Here is a 25,674-nt window from a genome sequence, read left to right on the forward strand (position 1 = left end):
ATAATGTTATGCCTGATCGGTGTATAAAGGAAGCACAAATCAATCAGCTGTGTGTCTCTCAGGAAGGAAAATGACTGGATTTGAAGCGCTCTTCCCTGAAGAAGGAGCCTAGCCTCCCAGCTGGAACATGTGGTGTCCGGTGTTACATGCAGTTGACCAGCAGAGGGAGCTGGTGAGCTGCACATAATGATTTCGCTGCCCATAAAGCTAACTTGGTGAGAGAAATATAGAAAGCGTTACTACTATTATTGCACATTGGTTTGTTTATTGCACTCAACAACATACAAAGGTTTCTAATAGTTACTTTATTTGAGTCTACGTGATACATTTCCCTTTCTTTTGTGGTGTTTTCATGAGTCAAACTGATGAATCCAGAGGATCTTTGAATCTTGATGAGGAATTTCTCACGAGATGAAAACAAAAAAAAACAAACACAAGGCTGGGAGTGGAGAAAGGAACCCCAAAAACTTCTGGAAATAATAGTGTGCTTCAAATCAACCGAATGGTACAGTCCTCACGTGAGGGTAAAAGTGACAATACAGTGAAGAAAGTTCAGTAACATGAGTGACGTCATGTGTGTGTATATATATATTTATATATATATATTAGGGATTTCTTTTTAAAGTACAATCAAGAAACAAGACAAATCATTTGTAAATAAATATATACATCAACTAAGACATCTAATTCCTGCGTTCGGACAAATAAGGGAATATAATCAATAATCTGACTAATCGACAACTCATAGCTTTAGTATTAAGATATTTGGAAGGACGCAGTCCATTAAACACAGGTTTAAAAACATGCCCAAAAAACATAAGTCGCACTATATCAATATACTTTATACTGTTTTCTTCAGTCTTTATAAATATTAAAAACGTCACAAATCTAGGTTCTTGACATCTCTTTATAAAACTAAGTCAATTATTTTTTTTTTTTTTAGTAAACGTTCAGCCACAATAAAGGAGACTTTTCAATACTAATAATGCTGTACACACTTACATATATATATATATATATATATATATATATATATATATTTATATTTATATTTATATTTATATTTAAAGATCTCGGTAATATAAACATTGATCGTACCTAAACATACACAACCAGGATAACAAAACCCGTACAAACTTTTATCAAACATCGTGACGCTCACTGCAAAAACTTAAATAGTAACAGTGCTATTCTAGAAATGCTAAAAATTCCAAAGAGTTCACGTCCTGTTGCCTAAAAATCGGTGTGAAGAAGAACAAACAAACAAACAAACAAACGATGAGCCTCTTGGTGTGCTACTAGTCAAACCGCTGTAGCTCTAGTTACTCTAAACACACCTGGATGTGTCCCTCGTTCACACTTCTGAAGTATTGCTACAGTCAGTGCAAAACATTTACTTTACGAAACACAAGATTACGTACAGTATACGAACACAACTTGAACTAATCGTAACATTAGAGGTGAGAAATCGGAGCCGAACGAGCTTGTTCCTACCTGACAGGTGCATGCATGATTCAACACGCAGGTATTATTGAGAGAGAGAGAGAGAGAGAGAGAGAGAGAGAGAGATTATCACAGCACACTAAGAAAGGTGAACATCTGCAGAAGACCTGAAACCACCTGCATCCGGTCGCACCAGCTGACGTAAGAGCTCTCGTTGGAAAAGGGTTCGATGTTAACGTCCACCATCTTTGAGGCTTCTAAAATGGGAACCCGATTCAGCAAGCTGCGATTTCGGGTCCCTTCAAAAAGCGTGAATGATGCTTTTACGTTACGATATTCTTTGGAGACCTGATCGAATGAAATAAAAGAACGTCGGATGGCTCACTCTGTCAAGCCTCGCCTTATTTTAATTAGTACTGTAGGAAACGTATTTTAAGAAAATTTGGTCTGTTGGGGAAATGTTTAGGTTTAAAGCTTCCCTGATTAAAGAGTTGCCTGAAATAATAATAATAATAATAATAATAATAATAATATCTTAAATAATCAGAAATAATAATAATAATAATAAATATTATTATTATTATTATAAATAAAATATTTAAATTATATTTACAAATAATATAAGTATTATTATTATAATAATAAATAAAAATAATTATAAACATTATTATTATTAATATTATTATTTATATATTATCCAGTTCAGCATTTCCCCCCTCCCCAGCTGAGTTCAGCAAAAAAATTTAATTTGTCTTTGTTCTTTCTAACATCATAACATTAATTTAAACGTTATTATAACTTAACTTTAATTCTATCATAACTTAAAACCTAAACTTACTTAATTTTTATTCAGTCATAACAAAAACAGCCACTTTATGTACAGACCGTTTTATTTATTTATTCAGACTGCTCACGGGCTTTTTTTTTTTTTTTTACGATTTGCTAGTTAATTTGAACTAGCTAGCTTCACCTTGGCGTTTTTCGGACGCTTTTCGTGAGATTCTTTGTTTCCAAATGATCAACAGTGGCTGAAACATTGTAATGAACTTCCTCTCGTGCATCTTTTTCAAATTCAAATTTTTACAAATGTATTGTATTGTATTGAAGGAATATCCTGGAATTCCCCTCTTGAAGTCTGCCATCATTTACCTCGCTGTTTATTAGCCAGAGAACACGTTCTAGATTATCGCGCGGATAAGATGTGCGTATCGGAGAGCGCACGCGAAAACACGTCATCAAACCGATATCGATAGATACTGTATTAAACGCTAATCCTGCTTCCTGGACCGACTTGACTGTGGACGTAGTGTTCAGTATGAACACTGAATTACTGACTGGCTGATGAAATACAACACAATATGTTTTGATCTACGATGACGTTACGCGTCACTAAGTACTCGTGCGTTCGGCTGGTGCGACCTGCTCCTCGTCAAGTTTCATATACGCAGTTAAAGTCTTGTCCTGAAAATGTTCACAGAGTTGAAATCTCAGACCCCTCGTAAGCTCAGTTGTGCTTAGATCGGACGATGTGCTTGGATTTAGTCTCGCGTGCATTCCACTTTGGAATAAAAGCATCTTCTGAATGAATAACAGTGTCGTGATTCCGAGGCGATTGTTCATCCAGGCTTCGCACCGACGTGTTCCTAGACGCACAGCCACAGTGAAGAAGATGCATGTCGTAGGAGCAAATGCTACATCTCTGAACGTTATTAATATGATCAACCTTCACTGCTGGTGTATCTACTCAGCGGCGTTTTTGTGGAAATCTCTTTGAAAACGATTCAGTGTTTGAACTGAAAAACAAAGCTGTACATGTACAGTGTAACTGCATTAGTCGTCCCGGACAGAGGGCGGAGTCCGAATCTTATGTTCTGATCCGTCTGTCCCTCTTTAGTTTTTTTTTTTTTTTTCTCCGCTTGGCCTGAGATTCAGCTCAGGTTATAACACCATGTCCAGTGTGAACAAATCAAACTCAAAACAAGAACTAAACTGGTTTGACTGGTGGACTTGGATGTAAGTCTGGTTTGTACAGGATATATATATATATATATATATATATATATATTTTCTTTTTTAAAGCTGCCCAAAGAGGATGGAGCAGAGGAGGAAGATTGAGTAAAGCAGCATGAGGCCCAAACCCAAACGCCGGTCCAGCTTCCAGCCGTTCAGGTGAACACTCAGCACCTGAAATGTACGAGAAAGCACATAATGTTTACGAAAACAGGATAATTTATGCTTTTTTTTTGGAGGTTCTGTGGACATTTGGATTGTCCTCAAAAAATACCAGAACATTGTAGGACCTTTTATTCAGTTTAATATTGAGGTTATAGTTAGTATTCTTTAGACTCACCAATATAGACCTCAGTGAAAATACATGAACTAGAGTAAAAACTATATGCTGTACGTATGGAAGCATAAGAATCAGCGCTACTTACAGTGAGGAAGACGGATGCTAGTAGCAGGATAACTGAGTACACCAGACCTTTATTATTAATGAACACCTAGCAAAACACGGAAAGAGCGACGGTTAAAATATGAATCTTGAGATTGTGTATTTTTTTTTCCCCCCTCTCACAAGAACAGCATACAGTCAGTGCTATGAACAATTTGCCAACTCATCGATTATCGAGCTGGATTTATTCTTATGTCGTTCTCACGAGAAGTTAGCATGTGGGCAAACAACATCACTGAGAACATTTAGCTTCATCATTTTATATTGCTGCCATTAATCAAAGAAACATAAAAAGTAATGAGCGCGAGACACCAAGCCATAAACGGAGACGTAAAACGAATCATTTGTTCATTTATATTAAAAGAAATGGCTGCATAAAAATGGAGGACGAGCGCATAGCTGTAGGCCCTAAACAAATTCCTGAGCAGACGGAAGATTAAGGTCACGCTCATGAGGTAAAAGATGTTTACAGACCGGTGTGAATTCATTCAGTGGATGAAAGCTGGGCTATAAACCCACGTCACGGTCTTTTAACACGGTGAAACATAGCATGTCGGCTATAACAGCTTAACACTAGCAGTGTGCCTTCCACTTCCGCCTTTTCTTTCAGTGTTCATTTCTCACCCCCAACTGTCTGACCTTTTATGGAGTTTTGGGGGCGGGGCTATATGCAAATGAGCTGTGTTAGGAACGTGCTTCGCACTTTCAACTTACGTTTTTTACGAAGAAAATCAGGATTTTCGGAAATTTCATAAACCTGGTGGACTTCTTTAGTACTATTCTTCAAACGTTAGTACTTTACTAAAAATGAAATTTGTTAAAAATAAAACTAATGAAATGAAATAGATTCCTTTGGCTCTATAATCCAACACTTTGTGTGTGTAAGATTTATCAGCGCTCTATAAAGTAGTAGTTCAGGTAAAAATGACTATATTAGCCTTGTAGCTTCTGAGTAAAGTGAAAGAATTAGTTTCAGCTCCTCCACTGTGTTTGAGTTAAAGGGAATACTGTATAAAAACCACATCGATCCTTCCACCCAGAATTGGATCTGTAGCTGTTTAAACATCTCACCATGTCCTGTTTCTTGAAAATATAAATAAATAAAAAATTGCAAGAGCGCTCACCGATGATCCATGTTCGACCACCAGCGTTCTGAGCATCCACGGGAAGCCCAAACCCAGCAAGATGTCAAATATATTACTGCCTATTGAGTTAGACACTGCCATGTCTCCCATACCTGACACACACACACACGAAAGAAATGAAACACTCTTATTATCTGTGAACCTGTAGCACGCTACATTTACATAAGAGTCTGTATTATACGAGGAGGCTTTCACACTGGTACTTTAGTCCGAAACAGAACACGGTTTGTATGAAAAATTTGTAATGTGAAGTGCACCACGCTACCGAACCTGAGACTACCCTGTAGGAGGTGGGGTGAGTTTGGGTTACACTGGAAATGTGAACGCAACTCGTCTCCACTTGTTTAGGAAGTAAAGTGTTTTAACCAATGATGAAATTGTTAGTTTCTACAACACGTGTAGCTTGTGTGTCATAGGAACGTTGTGGAACTCAGAAGTGGTGCACGTGTTGTTCTTCCGGCTGCTCCCTGTTCAGGTTCGCCACAGCTGATCATTTGGTCCGCATGTGTCGATTTGGCACAGGTTTTACACAGGTTGCCCTTCCTGACGCACTGAGAGTTAACTTTTCAGTAGCTGGGTTAGCGCCCTGCCTGGGAATCGAACCCGGGCTGCAGCAGTGAGAGCTGGGGATCCTGCTGCTGGACCACCAGGAGGCTGCACAAAATAGCACCAAAATAATATAAAAACAAAAAAATATATATTGTTGTTTTCTCTAAACGATGATGTATGATGAACGCAAATTCACTGAGGTTCGATAGAATCAAGTGAGTCAAGAAAAAACATGCCCAGTGTGAAAACCTCCTAATACTCAAGTTCTTTTCATTTTGGTCTTTTTGTTCTGTTTAGACGAGCTACGAGATCATTTGGATAGCAAAAATGAGCGAAACTCTTACACCCTAGACCTTACGTATCTGAACAAACTGAGACTCTGAAACGCTCATTGTTTGCGTTGCATATCTATAATGCTACATCTACTTCTAGAAAGAAAAGAAGACAGCGCTTGTTATCCTGTACCTTGGCGAGCTACAATCAGGCTAGCCATGCAATCCGGCACACTGGTGCCCGCTGCCAAGAACGTGATTCCCATGATATAATCCGGGATGTCCAGGGTGTAGCTGATAATGGTGACCTGAAGGGACAAATATAATGTTGATATAACAGTGTTTAATATCATTGAGGTCGAAACGAATTTTAGTTTGAGTGGAAATCATAAACACAAACTAAATCAAAGTCTGCGCTTTACTGGTTTTCTGGATAAACCAGAAGTGAATACATTTCGAGCAGAATTCACTGAAGGGGAAAGGACTCGTTTACTCCTTTATTTTGCACCAACTGTCACCTGCAGATTAACCTCTGCCTCTGTCTTGACCACCAACAGAAACCAAAAAAGAAGGACTCTTGGGTCAGGAAAGATAAATAAATAAACAGAGTTGTCGTTGTCCTTCAGCTGATCCCTGTTCAGGGTTGCCACAGCGGATCATCCAGTCTGTATATTTTGCTTTTGGCGTAGATTTTATCCCGGATGCTATTTCTGACACAACCCTAACATTTTATCCAAGCTTTGGACCGACACTGAGAGTTAACCCCTCAGTGGCTGGGTTAGTTCCCTGCCCTGGAATTGAACCCAGACCATAGCAGTGAGAGCCTGGGATCCTGCCCCTGGACTACCAAGGACAAATAAACGGAGTAGCTGCTTATTATTAAGTATCAGTCATATCATACTGCCTGCCTGCAGTGATAATTCAACAGCAATTTTATATTCTCTTACCATCCACACCATCAGGTAGGAGAAGATGGCGATCCAGAGTGTGGAGGTGATGAAGGTGACCATGAACCAGCGATGCCAGCGGGGCAGAATGCAGTTGGGGACAGTGTAGTACAGCAGCACACCCAGTGGCCATGATACTACCCACTTTACACGGGCTCCACAACCATCTGGCCAACACACAGTCATAAATTATACATGATTTATTTATTCATTTACTACTTCAGATGTAAAGATACAAATGTAGATAGCAGGAGGTTTGGGATAACCTGGTATATGGAGAGGTCTGAAGATTTCAACACCGTCCTCCTCTTCCTCAGGCTGAGGGTTATCAGCTTTCACGGCTCCATCTATGTCTATCCTCTCTCCATCCTGAAGGGGTCGCTCCACACTCCCTCCGTTCTCAATCCCTCCAGAGCCAAATGTCTTCACCGGGCTTCCCCTTTGCCCTGATTCCCTTATCAACCTCTGTCTCTGAAAACCAGAGTCAACAGTTTCTATAACTTTTAACGTTACTAGGGACTCATCAACATTACAATTTTTACCATAAACCAGAGCGATTGTTCAGTTTTTTAATAACATGCCTGTATGAAGACCATTGCTTCTTACATCTATGGAATTCTCAACTCTGATTGGTCAGAAATTTGTGTTTATTTTCTATTCCAGCTGTGACAGTAATGTCGGCTGCCGTTCATTCACTTCTTCACTTCTTATAAAAGCATTCGATTTCAATAAATGCACTGTGATTTTCACGTAGCTATGATTTTTATCCCTGTATATACAATATATACATTTTTTTCACAGAGCAACCTTAAAAACTTCTCCGTTTTCCACCCATATCACTTTTATTTATTTTAATCAGCCTGTGAAAACAGTGTTCCCTATTGTTTCTTCCAAGAAGAAACTCCTAGAAACAGAAGGTTCTCCTGCTGGCTGTGCCGTGCTATGTAAACTACCAGACGTCAATCTGAAAGTGACCTGTAGACATGAGTGATATCTGAATACTGAGAGAGTGATGGTGTGTATAGAGAATCTCACTTCACTGATGAGCACGCGGCCGGCCATGCTGAGACGGGTGCGAGGTGAGAAATGGGGCGTGATCATGATGCGTAGCCCCGCCTCTGGAAAAGAGAGCTGGTGAGGCCTGAGGATCAGCAGCTCATCCACCATCACTACTGGAGAGTCCTGCTGTGCCGCACCAGACTGACCTGAGAACAGTACAGAGATAAATTAACCTACACTGACCCGAGAACAGTACAGATATATCAAATGACACTGACAGGTTAGAGAACAGTACCGAGATACAGTATGTTAACCTTTACTGACTTGAGTGCAGTACAGCGATATAGTATATAAATCTACAGTGACCTGAGAACAGTACAAAGATACAGTATATAAACCTACAGTGACCTGAGAACAGTACAAAGATACAGTATATAAACCTACACTGACCTGAGAACAGTACAAAGATACAGTATATAAACCTACACTGACCTGGGAACAGTACAAAGATACAGTATATAAACCTACACTGACCTGGGAACAGTACAAAGTTACAGTATATAAACCTACACTGACCTGAGAACAGTACAAAGTTACAGTATATAAACCTACACTGACCTGAGAACAGTACAAAGATACAGTATATAAACCTACACTGACCTGAGAACAGTACAAAGATACAGTATATAAACCTACACTGACCTGGGAACAGTACAAAGATACAGTATATAAACCTACACTGACCTGGGAACAGTACAAAGTTACAGTATATAAACCTACACTGACCTGAGAACAGTACAAAGTTACAGTATATAAACCTACACTGACCTGAGAACAGTACAAAGATACAGTATATAAACCTACACTGACCTGAGAACAGTACAAAGTTACAGTATATAAACCTACACTGACCTGAGAACAGTACAAAGACACAGTATATAAACCTACACTGACCTGAGAACAGTACAAAGATACAGTATATAAACCTACACTGACCTGAGAACAGTACAAAGACACAGTATATAAACCTACACTGACCTGAGAACAGTACAAAGATACAGTATATAAACCTACACTGACCTGGGAACAGTACAAAGATACAGTATATAAACCTACACTGACCTGGGAACAGTACAAAGTTACAGTATATAAACCTACACTGACCTGAGAACAGTACAAAGTTACAGTATATAAACCTACACTGACCTGAGAACAGTACAAAGATACAGTATATAAACCTACACTGACCTGAGAACAGTACAAAGATACAGTATATAAACCTACACTGACCTGAGAACAGTACAAAGATACAGTATATAAACCTACACTGACCTGAGAACAGTACAAAGATACAGTATATAAACCTACACTGACCTGAGAACAGTACAAAGATACAGTATATAAACCTACACTGACCTGAGAACAGTACAAAGATACAGTATATAAACCTACACTGACCAGAGAACAGTACAAAGTTACAGTATATAAACCTACACTGACCAGAGAACAGTATGAATATATCCTAACCTACACTGACCTGAGAACAGCATGAATATATCCTAACCTACACTGACCTGAGAACAGCATGAATATATCCTAACCTACACTGACCTGAGAACAGTATGAATATATCCTAACCTACACTGACCTGAGAACAGTATGAATATATCCTAACCTACACTGACCTGAGAACAGTATGAATATATCCAAGTTTTCATACTTTTAAACTTGTAGGTTGTACACGTTGTATTTTAAGATACACTGACAGGCTGCCAGAACTGCACGCACTGTCCTCCCTAAACACACAGAGATCATCACAGATAATGACGTGACTGTTACCACAAACACTAACCAAGTTGCTGACGGCACCTCACACACACACACACACACCCAGACACAAAACATACGAACAGACTGATGCAACTGCGTAAACACACGCCGGATCGCACTAAATTAGGAAAAGAAGAGATGCAGCAGCAGCGTGGCGTCCCTGTCCAGAACACCACAAACTCCTCAGTAATAACGTGACCTAATCAAAATACTATTTCAAAATATTTTTGTAAACTCTTCAGAAGAACAGGAAAACTAAACAGTTCTGAACAGCATCATATCGGACAATTTGTGAACTATTATTTCAGAAATTGAGCGCGATTCTTATTACCGTGTGAAACAAAAGTGCAGTACAAATTAATCTTTCCTTTTCTTGTCTCCTCACAGTAGGCACATGTTCGTGTTTCACCCCTTTATCATCAAGATAAGATAAAATGGAGGTGTAAAAAAGGATGAGACCTTTTCTCAGAAGCACCATGGAGGTATTGCAGTTGGCTCCATCCTCCGCGGCGTCGTCGATTCGAGGGGTTTCTCCTCGCAGGCAGCACCGGCCTGAGCCGACGCACCGGCGCTCCACGAAGCTCGCGATCTGACTGTTAAATCTACACACATGACAGCAAGGTGAGCACACACACACACACACACACACATACTGCAACAACAAGCTGTCTTCTCTTTCTAAAAATAAAAAAGTTTGTATAAAAAATTCTGTAGATGAGTGCAAAAGTTTGCATCCCTGAATGTAAATGTACCTCAATCATTCATCTTCAAAAAACAAACTAGAGTAATGATTTTTAGTACTATTTTTTAGAAATGTAATAATATTTTAGACACTATTTGTGTATCATGGTAACAACGAGGGAATTATTATCTTAATTCACACTGATTTATGTGTGAAAATATGCACCTGCTTAAAGAAAAATCTTTTTATTTACCCACAGAGTCTATTGAACGTGGCATGTGGTGTCCAGTTTAGCACATTTCCCCTTAACGACTAACTCATTTGCAGGGTTTAGTGGTTAATGTGTTTTGCTTCACCCTGCTGGGGTTGTGGGTTCGATTCAATTCCCGCTCTGTGCGTGTGTGGAGTTTGTGCAGGTTTGTTTCCAGGAATTCTGGTTTCCACTCCCAGTCCAAAGACGTGTGTGGCTGATTGGCATTTCGAAATTGTCCGTAGTGTGTGTATAAGTGTGTGCGTGTGTGTGTGTGAGATTGTGCCCTGTGACAGTCTGGCATCCTGTACACAGCTTGTGTTCTGTGTCCTGTGTAGGATAAGTGATATAGAAAATGGATGGACGGATGCAGTTTGCCCTAAAAGTGCAAAACACAGGCCTTTATCAGAGAACTCCATACCTATAATTTACCCCTCTGCCTTAAAGTTCACTTCCAGGACAAAAATCTACAAATAATTTCCTCGCCCCCTCGTCATCCAAGATGTCCATGTCTATCTTTCTTCAGTCGTAAAGAAACGATGTTTATTTTAGGAAAACTTTTCAGGATTTTTCTCCATATAGTGGACGTCTATGGTGCCCGTGAGTTTGGACTTCCAAAATGCAGCTACAAAGAGCTCTGAACGATCCCAGCCCAGAAAGAAGGCTCTTATCTAGCGAAACATTTCTTATACAAATAAAAAATTGTATACTTTTTAACCACTCTAGCACTAGCTCTGGGATGCACGTCCGCGACGCTACCTACTACATAATCACGTCAGAAGGTCACGCGTGACGTAGGTGGAACTACAGACCCAGTGTTTACAAGCCAAACGTACAAAGAAAAAGGAAGTGCAAATAAGTCAAATGCTCTTTATTAACAAAACGGTACATATAACTTTGTGCCATTCCACACACAGCAACTTCGGAGCGCTCCTCCTTCTCCACACTGGGTCTGTAGTTCACGCGTGACCTTTCGACGTGATTACGTAGTACGTAGCGCAGCGAACGAGCATCCCATAGCTAGCGCTAGATGAGCTTTTGTGGTTAAAAAGTATACAATTTTTTATTTTTATAAGGAAATGACCGATCGGTTCGCTAAATAACACCCTTCTTCCTGGGCTGGGATCGTTCAGAGCTCTATGAAGCTACATTTAAACTGCATTTTGGAAGGTCAAACTTGGGGGCACCATAGACGTCCACTATATGGAGAAAAATCCTGAAATGTTTTCCTCAAAAAACATCGTTTCTTTACGACTGAAGAAAGTAAGACATGAACATCTTGGATGACGAAGGGGCGAGGAAATTATTTGTAGATTTTTGTTCTGGTAGTGAACTTCACCTTTAAGGACCTTAAGACCATAATTTAAGACCATAAATTAATAAATTTTATTCATTTACTGTGAGAATATTTTGATCAGTCTCTCTGCTTCGGTTGGTTTCGTACTTCCCGGAGCTCCTGGAAACGTTCATCACACGCAAACATCTCAGTTACTGTCTGTTTCCTCCCTTAATGTTGCACAAGACGTCCAATTATGTACACTATATTGCCAAAAGTATTCGCTCACCCATCCAAATAATCAGAATCAGGTGTTCCAATCACTTCCATGGCCACAGGTGTATAAAATCAAGCACCTAGGCATGCAGACTGTTTTTACAAACATTTGTGAAAGAATGGGTCGCTCTCAGGAGCTCAGTGAATTCCAGCGTGGAACTGTGATAGGATGCCACCTGTGCAACAAATCCAGTCGTGAAATTTCCTCGCTCCTAAATATTCCACAGTCAACTGTCAGCTGTATTATAAGAACGTGGAAGTGTTTGGGAACGACAGCAACTCAGCCACGAAGTGGTAGGCCACGTAAACTGACGGAGCGGGGTCAGCGGATGCTGAGGCGCATAGTGCGAAGAGGTCGCCAACTTTCTGCAGAGTCAATCGCTACAGACCTCCAAACTTCATGTGGCCTTCAGATTAGCTCAAGAACAGTGCGCAGAGAGCTTCATGGAATGGGTTTCCATGGCCGAGCAGCTGCATCCAAGCCATACATCACCAAGTGCAATGCAAAGCGTCGGATGCAGTGGTGTAAAGCACGTCGCCACTGGACTCTAGAGCAGTGGAGACGCGTTCTCTGGAGTGACGAATCGCGCTTCTCCATCTGGCAATCTGATGGACGAGTCTGGGTTTGGCGGTTGCCAGGAGAACGGTACTTGTCTGACTGCATTGTGCCAAGTGTAAAGTTTGGTGGAGGGGGGATTATGGTGTGGGGTTGTTTTTCAGGAGCTGGGCTTGGCCCCTTAGTTCCAGTGAAAGGAACTCTGAATGCTTCAGCATACCAAGACATTTTGGACAATTCCATGCTCCCAACTTTGTGGGAACAGTTTGGAGCTGGCCCCTTCCTCTTCCAACATGACTGTGCACCAGTGACCAAAGCAAGGTCCATAAAGACATGGATGACAGAGTCTGGTGTGGATGAACTTGACTGGCCTGCACAGAGTCCTGACCTCAACCCGATAGAACACCTTTGGGATGAATTGGAGCGGAGACTGAGAGCCAGGCCTTCTCGTCCAACATCAGTGTGTGACCTCACAAATGCGCTTCTGGAAGAATGGTCAAAAATTCCCATAAACACACTCCTAAACCTTGTGGACAGCCTTCCCAGAAGAGTTGAAGCTGTTATAGCTGCAAAGGGTGGACCGACGTCATATTGAACCCTATGGATTAGGAATGGGATGTCACTTAAGTTCATATGCGAGTCAAGGCAGGTGAGCGAATACTTTTGGCAATATAGTGTATCTTTAAACACGCTATGAATAAAAATGTTGCTATTACAAATGCATTCCAAATTAGACAACTGCTGGTTGCTCAAATCTGATTGGTCAGATACTTTCGGCTAGAAGGCAAAGCCCAAGTTTATATAAATGTTCTCATTTGAATGTGTTTCTATGGTAACACTGGGGTTTGGTACGCCGGACTCAGATAGCCTGTAATTGTTGATGAGGTGAAAATTTCTGTTAGGAGACCATAACACCGCTCCTTGTCCAGTATTCTTCCTTACTTAGTAAATCAGAGGTCTAAATGTCTGGGTGTGAATTTGTTTTCGTACACTGTGTCCGGAGGGTATGCAAACTTTTGCGCTCAACTCCACGCGACTGCATTCACTCACTTCATGATGAGAATGTAAACTCCGTACATGGAGATCAGGAGCATGGACTCCCACCTGGAAGAGTGTACACAAGACAGATAAATAAAGCTCGGTGCCAGACACAAGCTCTATTTGGAATTAGTTCATTTGGACCATAGCATGATAAATGCCGCGTACGACATCGACCGAGCTACTCCGTGGGGTACGACTGCGCTCGCCGGTTAAAAGGAGGTAATAACGCTCGCTGATTAACAAACTCTTTCTTACTCCGTTGCCATTCTGTGGAAGCAGAGGTAATAAAGGCTGTTTGATGCATTCATTCATATGTAAAAGTAATGAAGGGGCTGTAATTAGACTCACCACACAACCCTCTCATCATAGATGACCTAGAGGGAGCAGTTCAGGAAATGAATAAAGGCAGCGAATTAATGACGGCAAGCATCATGTTGTTAGAGAATATCTCATAATATCACATCAGAATTTTATTCAGAAAGGATAAGCAAACGTTTGACAGCGTTCAGCTTAAAGGCAAAAGGATGTTTCTCATCTCTCTCTCTCTCTCTCGCTTTCTCTCACACACACACACACACACACACACTTACCAAGATCAAAGCCAGAACTGAGAGGATGTAGTAGAGCGAGTCTCGGAACAGAGACCACCAGGTAAGAGCCACCGTCTGTAAGCGAGAGACCGAGATCCACATTACTGATCACACACAATAACGCTGACTCACAGTCCCTCGTGTGTCGCTCAGACAGGAGGACAGCTGATACATACTAATGCAGACGTGCAAACATTTCTAATAAGAAAATCCTAGCACAGAGAGAGAGAGAATGAGAGAGAGAGAGAGAGAGAGAGGGAGAGAGAGAAACTGATTATTTGTACCACAAAAACCCTTGAGTATGTCTCGGGCTTCAGGCTAACAATAGACATAATAAAATGCAGTGATATTTAACTGTATAGTCTGAAGAAATATTTGGATTTATAAGCATAATAATAAAGTATGCGAGTATGGATAGTTTTCATTTTCAGGATATCTAGGTTAGCACTGATTCTCATAATGAAATAATCTACACCGTTCGAAGCAATCAGGTGCATTATGGGTCATTTTCTTTAGCTCTGTTTATCTTAAACAGATCAAATTTGCTTAAAACTTGGAGAAAAATGGAGAGGGTCATTAGAGTACATGAGTGACTGACAGAGTGAGTGAAGCGGAGAGAGAAGGGGAAAGGAAGCATCCTCAGTGCCTCAGTGTTCAGTGCTCACAGAAGTGAGGTGCTCGCTCTATTTCTCTCTCTCTCTCTCATTCTCACTCTCTCACCCTCTCTCATTGTCACTCTCTCTCTCTCTCTCTTGCTCTCTCACTCTCACTATCTCTCCCATGCTCTCTCTCTCACCTTCTCTCTCTCTTGCTCCCTAACTCTCTCTTTCTTGCTCTCTCAACCTCTCTTTCTCCCTCTCTCTCTCTCTCTTTCACTCATGCTCTCTCACTCTCTCTTCATTGTTCCTTCCTCATGAACACCCTCTGCCGCACAATACATGGCACCTTGTGATCAATTGTTATAACGTAATGACCACAAACCCTAACCCTGTTCTGCACCCTCAGGTTAACCACCATCACACTCTTAAATAAAGATACCATGACCGCTGCAGGGAGGAGTCTAAAAATCCCCAGAAATACGGTTTCATTTTTTTGCCCTTTCCGCTCCATCGCTCCATAGTCAGTAAGTTTAGGGTTAAATGCCTGAAATACGATCTGTGATTAGCACAAGCTCAAGATATTTTCACGCTTTATTCTACAGCAGGTGGTTACTAACAAGTGGCTGAATGAGGCTTCAGAGGTTGTCAGGGACATTAAACAGGAAAAACTCATATTCAGCTCATATTCATACTCAAACTACTCCATCTTCATAATTTTTCATTCATTCAGATTCATCTGCCAAAAGAGCCCAGTGTATGAGGGAAGGTGTTTTTAAATAAAGATGGAAACTGTTGTCTGGTGCTGTTGAAGTCATGTGCATGGTGTAGTTTGTTTATAGCCTTACTTTAGTGTGTTTTACTGCAGGTGATTGTATTTACACGTCCAGACTCTGTCATTTATTGCCATACGCTAGCCTAATGTCATCTAGTATCAGATGGTAATAAAGCATTTGTTTTGGAGAAGGAGTACAAGCATCAGACCTAATCCCTAGTATCAGTATCGAAGCCTCCCCAATAAATAAATGAATAAATAAATACTTTTTAGAATTTTATTACTGACAGGAAAAGCCAATATAATATTTTGCCACACAGCTTGTTTTTATCCTTTTTACACTTTTACTTCATCCTTTGTGCCTTCTACTGGATCACAAGAATGATTATATAGTTTATAGGTGATAGCCAACTATAAAATCTTGGCACAAACTGAAAGTAATGGCACTGGGCAGAGCTTCATAAAGCAGTGGAAAGCCTACTTAACACTGCCCTGCCTTTCCACTTGCCCACGTTATTGTTTAGGAAATGCTGATTTCCTGGTAAGGATATTTATTTAGCATTTTATCATCTTCTGATAAAAAGGTGCTCACTGGGTGTTAGTTGCTTCCTGAACCGACAACGATACAAGAGGTATATGTGGATGGATTGATAAGTGGGGGATGTGGTAGCTTAGTGGTCAAGGTGTTGGATTACTCAGAAGGTTGTGAGTTTGAATCCAAGGTCCGCCAAGCTGCCGCTGCTGAGCCCTTGAGCAATTGCTCACTTGTATAAAATGAGATTAAACGTACACTACCAGTGAAAAGTTTGGACACACCTTTTAATTCAATGTTTTTTTGTTTAGATATTTATTTTCTACATTCTAGAACAATACTGGAGATTTCAACACTATGAAATAACACACATGGACTTAAGTAATCCATATGTAACGACAACAAAAAAACAGTCAGTTGTTATTTTAAGACACGAAGGTCAGGTGTTCTGGAATAGTTCTTGCAAGAACAGTATTGTCAAGTGCATTTACAAAACCCATCAAGCACCCTGACGAAACTGGCTCACATGAAGACCATCCCAGTAAAGCAAGACCAAAACTTACCTCTGCTGCAGAGGAGAAGTTCATTTAGAGTTACCAGCCTCAGAAATCACCAATTAACAGCACCTCAGATTAGAGGCGTTATGAAGGCTTTACAGAGCATCAGTAGCAGACATATCTCAACATCAACTGTTCAAAGGACATTATTGTGGATTTCGGCCGCCTTCAGCATTGTTTTACAATGTAGAAAGAAATAAACATCAGGAAAGACCATGGAAAATTAGAAAGTGTGTCAAACTTTTGACTGGTAGTGTATTTTTGCTCTGGATAAAGGTATCTTCCAAATGTAAATGATATTTATGTTATGGAAAAGATTATTCCCTTCATCTTCAGAAAAATGTGTTCATAAAACTCTGGACCAAGCGGATAGAATATATAAGGTCATTACAGCCAGACTTTGAGACGGTAAAGAACAAGTTACCCTTTTCATACAAATGTCATTGTAATCCCCTTTGCATCCCCTTTTCCCTACCACACAATAGAAACTTTCTCCAACTAGTCCACTGTAGACCAAGAATGAATAATCAACATCCTTTGCTATGGAGTTTGATCATTTGACCTCATCCACATTGTTATTCCCCTTTTCAGTGCTGCTGTTTATGCTGCTACACCGAAATAAAGAATTTAAAGAAAAGAATTGCAAAGAAATATTCATCATTTTTTGCCTGTATCCGCTGTATAATTCAGTCTGATTTCTGTTTCAGCTGAAAATCTAGGTCTCTTATATCACTGAAGCAAGAGATCAAAAATCATAAGCGCTGTGGCTAAAAACACAGACTTCCTCAGCTTCGCTAACGGCCACAAAACTTTTATTATTAAACTTTTCAGCATCGGGCCGGAGTTCAAGCAGAAGCCTCATTATTCATGTTTATGCTCTTTATGAAAAGCTAAGCTCCCAAAAAAAAAAGAAAAAAGCTCAAGTCTGTCAGAACCTACTGCAAACTAGCGCCGAACGCCGGGCCCATTATCAGTAGACGGAGCAGTCACAACTCAGTGCTGCTGGGAACATTCAAATGAGAGACTACAAAACAGTGGAGGCTTCAGAAGCCAGAAGTCTCCTGCATTCAAATGGATAAATAGATCGAATATATCTACTGCAGATTAGGAATCTCCATTTTTTTAAAAATTCCTCCTGATTCTTTGTCATTGTATCGGAATAATAAACTGCTGGAACAGTTTGTGATTCTGGTTGAAATCATCCAGCTTTATTGTGTGTGACAGATTGCAGAATGCAGTGTGGATGAAAAGCTAAACGCTGGGTTAAGCTAAGGCACAAACTTTGAAGTGTCAATCAAGATTTTCTCCCAAAATGGCAGCAGGCTTATGTGTAAGAATTGTTAACACCTCAAAACAACAGGACAAGGAATCCATTTTCACTGGTTGAAAGCTTGTGCATTTTACAGTGTAGTAAAAAATGTTTCTTGGCTGTTCTTCAGACTACGAGGCATCAGCAGTCTCAGGGAAATAAATATAATAAAAATATTATAAAGGACTTTTACTTTGGCATGAAATGATTTCATTTGACTAAAAACAGTTTTACACTGTATTATACATTGCTTTTGAATTCTTGATTCTGATTGGTCAGAAGGTGTTTTTCCAGAAAGTCCTGGCTGCAAGACCAATCTGGTTTATACACAGATCAAGCATAACATTATGACCACCTGCATAATATTGTGTTGGTCCCCCTTGCTGTCGAAGCATGGACTCCACTAGATCCCTGAAGGTGTGCTGGACCAAGATGCTAACAGCAGATCCTTTAAGTCCTGTAAGTTGTGAGGTGGGGCCCAAGACTTAAAGTATACTTACAGGACTTAAAGGCTACTTTTGATAGATACTGACCACTGCAGACCGGAGATGCTCTGATCCAGTCGTCTAGCCATCACAATTTAGCCCTTGTCAAACATCGATCAGCCTTAACATTTTGACCACCTGCCTAATATTGTGTTGGTCCCCCTTTCGCTGCCAAAACAGCCCTGACCCGTCATGTGTATTCTGACACCATTCTATCAGAACCAGCATTAAATTCTTCAGCAGTTTGAGCAACAGTAGCTCGTCTGTTGGATCGGATCACACGGGCCAGCCTTCTCTCCCCACGTGCATCAGTGAGGCTTGACCGCCCATGACCCTGTCACCGGTTCACCACTGTTCCTTCCTTGGACTACTTTTGATAGATACTGACCACTGCAGACCGGGAACACCCCACAAGAGCTGCAGTTTTGGAGATGCTCTGATCCAGTGGTCTAGCCATCACAATTTGGCCCTTCATTAAACTCGCTCAAATCCTTACGCTTGTCCATTTTTCCTGCTTCTAACATCAACTTTGAGGACAAAATGTTGACTTGCTGCCTAATATATCCCACCCACTAACAGGTGCCATGATGAGGAGATACTCAGTGTTATTCACTTCACCTGGCAGTGGTCATAATGTTATGGCTGATTAGTGTATTAATGCTGTTATACATTGACATTTTTTTGTAGTAAAACTCCACAAAGATGAAACAAAAGCATAATATTGTTGCTATGGTGACATTTTTCCAAAAAAGGAAATTTTTCAGGATGTTTTTGTAAGTATCTTCCACAATATGTAATGCAACTATAAATAGATAAAACATGCTACACGTTGCTCTTTAATAGATATTCTGATAGCACTAGAAAAAATAACCGTCAGCGTGTTTTGTCATGTGGAGACAAAATGTACATATTTAGAAGCTTAAGGAACACTTTTCCCACTCTTCCCATTTCCTACATGGTGTGTGTGTTCGTTAAACAGACGGCGCAGGCAGCTACCTGACCAGCGAAGATGCCACACACTCCGATGATGACGAGGATGTTGAAGACAGCTGACCCGACAATCGTTCCCACTCCCACGTCCCCTTTAGTGATGAACACACCTGTCAATCAAACAGACGCTCTGATTAGCTAGGAGGGCTTCCTGCCTTCAGAAATTTGAAACGCTTTCATGAACAAGCCTGGACCTGTCAGAATTATTACGTCGTCACTTCACTGATTAATTGAATTATCCGATCGCATGACAAATTAAATGTGTCTGATGTTAATGCTCAATTCATTAATATAATCAATACATTTGTTCATTCCTTCATTCTTCTAACTATAGTTGCTCATGTCACAGTGATAAACACTATGGTGAAAATTTGTTAAAATTAATTACAAGCTAAATCTGAACACATTTTCCGCTTGTAATTCCTCGAAGTGGCCTAGTTCCCAGACCAGTTAAGACCCTTTTAACTAAAGATCTTTTGCTTAATGCTCACTTAATAATCTTTGTGTTACAGAACTGTGATCAATCACACAACACAACTGAAATGACACTGACGTGACCTCTGAACTGACCAATCAGAGAGGTGAAGAGCTCAGGGGCGGAGCTTCCAGCAGCCATGAACGTAGCTCCGGCCACATCCTCACTGAGTTGCAGGTTCTGAAGCGGGTGAACAGATGATTATGCAGTTGGAAAAGCAGAAAAACAAACACGGCGCAGGGATAAAAATGTAGGTCAAGTAACAGACGCAGTGCGAAAAGCATCCGGACACCCCAAAACGAGGTACATATCGCACGGGATTATGATTCCGTTCAATCTCATTTCTTTGCCTAAGCTCCCCACAAAAGCGGCATTATCTGAGGTGGAAAAAAAAGCCGTACAGGGACGCAAGCCACAGCACCTTCTCAGCCCTGAAGAGAAGTGCACTTTCCAGATGCTCCTCATTAGCAAGACCTTTAACTGGATTTGGTGACGCGTTGCGCTAACATCTCAAACCAAGGACGGGGAACAAATTGAGCTGTCATCGCCTAGTGAGGCCGCTCGTACGGTGCCCGGCCATAGTGACAACTCACCTCTGAGATCTTCTCCAGGGAGGGGACGAAGTAGTCATCACAGACAATAGCGAGAGCGTAGAACATATAAATGGCCTGGGAGAGAGAGAGAGAGAGAGAGAGAGAGAGAGAGAGAGAAAAAATAACCAGAGTCCTTGTCTCTGAATTTTTTCTTTTCTTCAAAATGACAAAAAGATATCTGTACTGATATAAACCCCAACAGAGATGTGTGCTCATGCAGCTCAGATTTCCCTCATGGAGGATTTTTAATCAATGCTAGCATGACATACGTGAATAACTGAACGATTACATTAACAAATGACTCATTGACAATAAAAAACGAAAGAGAAACAAAGGATTAAAAATAAGCCAAAGACTTTTGTTTGTAAAATGTTGTAAAAAGTCCCTCGCAAAAACGTTAAAATTTTTTAAAGCTGCAATGCACAAGCTTTCAGATTTATCAGGTCCAAATGCGAAACATATCGAGTCAGTGGAGTAAAAAAAACTGGTCAAAAGTCTAAAAAATATTGTACACTCGTGTCCAGAACGGTCAAAATGGCGAGAATTTTCTGAATGCCTGTCATATAATCATCAACGACATATCATGCACTTTCCCAGTCCAACTTACATGGGGATTAGTCAAGATTCACCTACAAACTGGGAAATACATTCCTTAGAAAACACTAATTGAAAACAAAACATTTCTAGTGAATATTAAAATAGCGAACTAATATAATGACTGATTATGTGTGGCAGCCCGGGAAAACCCCTCGCACGGTGAAAGTTTCTACTACATACTGAAACACTTCCCTGAACTGTAATAAGTTCCTTTATTGCCTGCGTCTCAACCACAAGCTGTGTCCCAAATGACCTACTACACACTATGCACTTACCCTATGCACTACCGTCTAGTGTATGAATTTTATTAGACTGCTATAGTAAAGGGTTTTTAAAATTCTAACATTAACAGGAAAACCAGCAAGTGTTAATAGTCAATAGGGCTTTTCAGACTGTGCTTAAATCCGGGTTTCTGTCGTTTTAAACCACGCATTTAACCCTGGATAGAGGAAGATTTCACACTTGTAATTTAGAAGCATTTCTTTTTTTTTACCTGGGTTATGCACTGAAGCAGGTTTAATAGAGCTTTTGCAGTGTTAACAGTACAATAATTATTTTATTTATTTTTATTTAATTTATTAATATATGCTTCTTCTGTTTCGGCTATTAAGCAGTACCTATTTTCACAGTTTAAACAGTTCATATTTATTTACAGGTATTTTATACAGATGTTTACTTTTACAGATATTTTATACAGACGTTTAACGGACTTATTCCATTTATCATCATTACAACAATTGTATTTTGTTATTTATTTTATTTTATTTTATTTTGTATTTGCACAGATCTTTTTTTTTTTTTAAACGCTGCTTAAATTGCCCCCTTGGGAATAAATACAATTTTTTTTTTAATTGAATTGAATTGTGGTGCCAAATGTGTACCGTGTACGTATACTGACATGGTGGTTAAAGGTTATGACTGGATGCTTAGCAGCAGAAACCCAATCAGAAAGTAAACAGTGTGTGTCTTATATCGCGTGAAAACCAGGAAGTAGGTGAAAAACACAGACGGCTCGGTAGATAGAGTCAAGCGGCAAAACACTGAACATCTCAGAAGTGAGAAATCACAAATGGTCTTATTTCTAGTGTTAAACATTACAGTTAAGCATGATCAGAAATCTGCTGCCATGTTAAACCTTTCAGTAAAGCAAGGAACTGGACCTTTACAAATCTGAGCTCCTCTGAGCCGGTGATTGCAGGGTAATAACAGGGAAACCCTGAGTGCTTTTACTCTCACTGCTGGCTGTTTCTTCTTTCTTTTCCTTAGTGAAAATCAACCATACTGTATAGTCTCTGATAATAGAGGAAGCACTGAAAGCATTGAAGAGAAGTGTATTGTATGATCAACTCACACATAGCACATGTAGCAGCACAGCCCCCCTCTTCCTCTGTTCCTTAGTAAAGATGTCTTCAGGGAACTCGTGGATGGCTGAGAGAGAGAGAGAGAGAGAGAGAGAGGTAAGAGAGAGAGGCGATAGAGAGAGAGAGTTACTCTTTGAACATTTTTTTGCAGTAAATCGTAGCTCTTTAAACGAATGAATGATAATGCACAGTATATTGATGCAGACACACACTACATTTCTGTCCAACACAACAGTCAATATTTTCTAGTGTGACTTATCTCTTCATTTTTGATCCCAATATAATCAAATATCTCATGCTATCAAAGCAAACCTGAATGAAAAGTCCATATCCACATCACAAGCCTTGTCGTTAAACCTTACTACGACTTTAGTTTATGATCAGACGTTAAATTCAATTATCTTTGGCTCAGGTGTGTCTTAGTGTGTATACCTATATGTGTGTGTGTGTGTGTGTTGTCGTCTCCTGTGTGTGAGCACAGCAGGAGCCTTAATCACTCCATGTGTGCAGGTTAGAACAGCAGTCAGGATTCAGTTTAACGACTGAAGAGAGGCCTGTCTATTTATAGCAGCAGAGCATCACCACGCCACCGGAGGCTCACACACATACGTAACGAGGCTGCATCGTCACGCCACCGCCACTGTCGCCGCCTCCTTTACACACACACACATGCAACAATCCTGTCTTCTGCCACATATGTGAGGCAACATTATTCCCCGAACCTGAATTCTGACAGGGCCGACAGTGTGTATGCTGTAGTGATCTGTGTACACGTACATATTCTTATCTATAGTTAAAAACCGAAATCCATCCTGACTTCCTCAAGCCCAATATGAAGCATCGTAGAGTTGAAGCAGCACGCTTCGGGCTAATGGTTTTGTAAACAGGTGAATCTCTAGAGCCCTCAGCATGGGATGAGATTTTTACATTAACCGTGTCATGATGCGATTCTTTATATATTCCTTCTTCTGCTATAGTTTTTGATTCTTGTGTCCTTTCAATGCAAATCACTTGCAGATTTTAAAACAGGATATTCACATGTCAGTGGTATCTTTTTCCATACAGTCGGCTCTCGGAGCAAATTTCTCAGTTCAAATACTTTCATTTATGTATTTAAATTCACATTATCCCTTGTTTTATTGAATCCGAAGGTTCCAGACCAACGCTGTGTAGCCATGGATAGAAAGGTGGTCCACTGCATGCCACCATGCGCACAATACACACATTTCACACTTCCTTGCCATTCATCATAGAGAGTGAATGTACTGCAGTGTGTTTTAGAAGGTGGGAGAAAACCAGAGAGCCCGGAGGAAACCCACGAGAACAGAAAGGTTTACTCAGGATCGAAGCAGAGACCCTGGATTGAGACAGGAGTAAAAGAGAAACAAAAACAGTGCTATTTGCAACAGTGCTAGGATCTACTAGGCTAAATAGTCCTTGTGTCACATGATTTGCCTTATAATACAATACATAAAGTCATATAACTCATCTCAACGCGTATAGATAATTGTGAGTCGTTTATGATCTCCGAACTGGACCTTCGAACCAAGAATCAATACCCTCAATGTGAAAGCACATGATCCTCCTCGTCATGAATTATTTGATCCAAACACACAAAAGTGCTACTGCTGATGGACACAGTGGTCTGTAGGGATCTAACATTAAAGGCACATTGATATTCAAACAGAGAGTAATGAATAATAAATCCCTGAGTTATTAAAATTTGATCAATTGTATAAATAAAGCAGAAAAGTCACGATCATGGTGTTTTCCTTCTCGATGAAGAACCGCAATGTATATCCTCGATGTACATCCTTTTAAACATTTACAGGAATAGAGGGATTGAAGATGGGTTTAGAGGTTATCTGAAGTTTAAGGATGCATAGATGATGATGCACACACACACACACACACACACAGACTCAGGATCATTTTTGTATCTTTAGTCTGGACTCTTGCAGCTCAGACTGTTTAAACACACATTAGCACAGTAGGGATGCCACATGGCCCTGGGATAATCTCACTATCTCTTCTTCCTCTTCACTCGGCTCCAGCATAATGCTCTCTCTCTCTCTCTCTCTCTTTCTCTCTCTCTCCACTTTCCCTCTCTTCTGCTTTTCTTCTTTTATCCTGTCCACTTTCCATCACACCCCTCTCCCACTCTATCTCCCATTTTCTTTCCTTCTCACTTCCCCTTTCCTATACTTCTCGCTCTCTCTCTCTCTCTCTCTCTTGCTCTCTCTCCACTTTTCCTCTCTTCTGCTTTTCTTCTTTTATCCAGTCCAGTTTCCATCACACTCCTCTCCCACTCTATCTCCATTTCCTTTCCTTCTCACTTCCCCTTTCCTACACTTCTCTCTCTCTCTCTCTCTCTCTCTCTCTCTCTCTCACTTGCTCTCTTGTTCCTCCTGTCAAAAGAGGGGCACGGCAGCGAGAAACCGTGGAACCCTGAACGAAAGGCTTTTTTTCGCCGAGTGGCTCCGGTACAGGCAGTTGCCATGGAAACCCACTCCCGGGGGGGAAGCTGGCTTGTCGATGGGCTGCTGTGGCAAGCTTATGGAAGTCAAGTGGAAGAGTGAGAAACTGGGTGGAGAGACCCACTTTTCCCATGGACTCAAGCGCATGGAAAAAAAAGAAGAAGAAGGAAGGATCGGAGCGAGAGAGAGAGAGAGAGAGAGAGAGAAAGGGATGACAGGCAGTTGAGAAGTGCAATCGCTAAAAATATTTATTTTTCCTCACCAGCTCTCTGGAGAGAGTTTGAGAGCTGGAGTAGAGATGGAGAGAGCAGAAAGGCCATGCCTGTCATAACCACCAGAACAAACTGCAGGGCTAGAGCTGAACTCCTGTTTGTGAAACTCATGAGTTGGACAATAAATCCAATTTCCAACATTTTCCTGCAATGATAAAACATACATGGCCAGTGAATGTGGGACTGGTTTTTATTTGCTTTAAAGACTAATATGAATAGCTTTGCTTCTGATTCAGCACTGCTTCAGTCAGCTAGTTGTCTAGCTGAGTTATCAGTGACTAATGAGTGGGATAGTGGGCACAGAGACACTGAAACTGGACAGTTAAAGATTGGAAAATCATCACCTG

General features: G+C 40.6%; 1 protein-coding gene across 1 annotated transcript in view; it reads right to left on the reverse strand.

Moving 5' to 3' along the window:
* Positions 1-245: 245 nt before the first annotated feature.
* LOC131348155 (sodium/potassium/calcium exchanger 3) overlaps positions 246-25,674 on the reverse strand; it is a 44,669-nt gene continuing 19,240 nt past the window's right edge. The window contains exons 3-17 of the mRNA XM_058382835.1: positions 22,569-22,645; positions 20,621-20,695; positions 20,123-20,207; positions 19,559-19,662; positions 14,309-14,383; positions 14,067-14,092; positions 13,728-13,781; positions 10,097-10,239; positions 7,844-8,013; positions 7,075-7,279; positions 6,809-6,975; positions 6,055-6,169; positions 5,020-5,132; positions 3,879-3,944; positions 246-3,627 (exon numbers count right to left, since the gene is read on the reverse strand). Coding sequence (XP_058238818.1) covers positions 3,517-3,627; positions 3,879-3,944; positions 5,020-5,132; positions 6,055-6,169; positions 6,809-6,975; positions 7,075-7,279; positions 7,844-8,013; positions 10,097-10,239; positions 13,728-13,781; positions 14,067-14,092; positions 14,309-14,383; positions 19,559-19,662; positions 20,123-20,207; positions 20,621-20,695; positions 22,569-22,645 — 1,586 coding nt within the window. The 3' untranslated portion in view covers positions 246-3,516. The remainder of the gene's footprint in view (positions 3,628-3,878; positions 3,945-5,019; positions 5,133-6,054; positions 6,170-6,808; positions 6,976-7,074; positions 7,280-7,843; positions 8,014-10,096; positions 10,240-13,727; positions 13,782-14,066; positions 14,093-14,308; positions 14,384-19,558; positions 19,663-20,122; positions 20,208-20,620; positions 20,696-22,568; positions 22,646-25,674) is intronic.

Source organism: Hemibagrus wyckioides, linkage group LG28, assembly GCF_019097595.1.
Source record: "Hemibagrus wyckioides isolate EC202008001 linkage group LG28, SWU_Hwy_1.0, whole genome shotgun sequence".
NCBI classification, from domain to species: Eukaryota; Metazoa; Chordata; class Actinopteri; order Siluriformes; family Bagridae; genus Hemibagrus; species Hemibagrus wyckioides.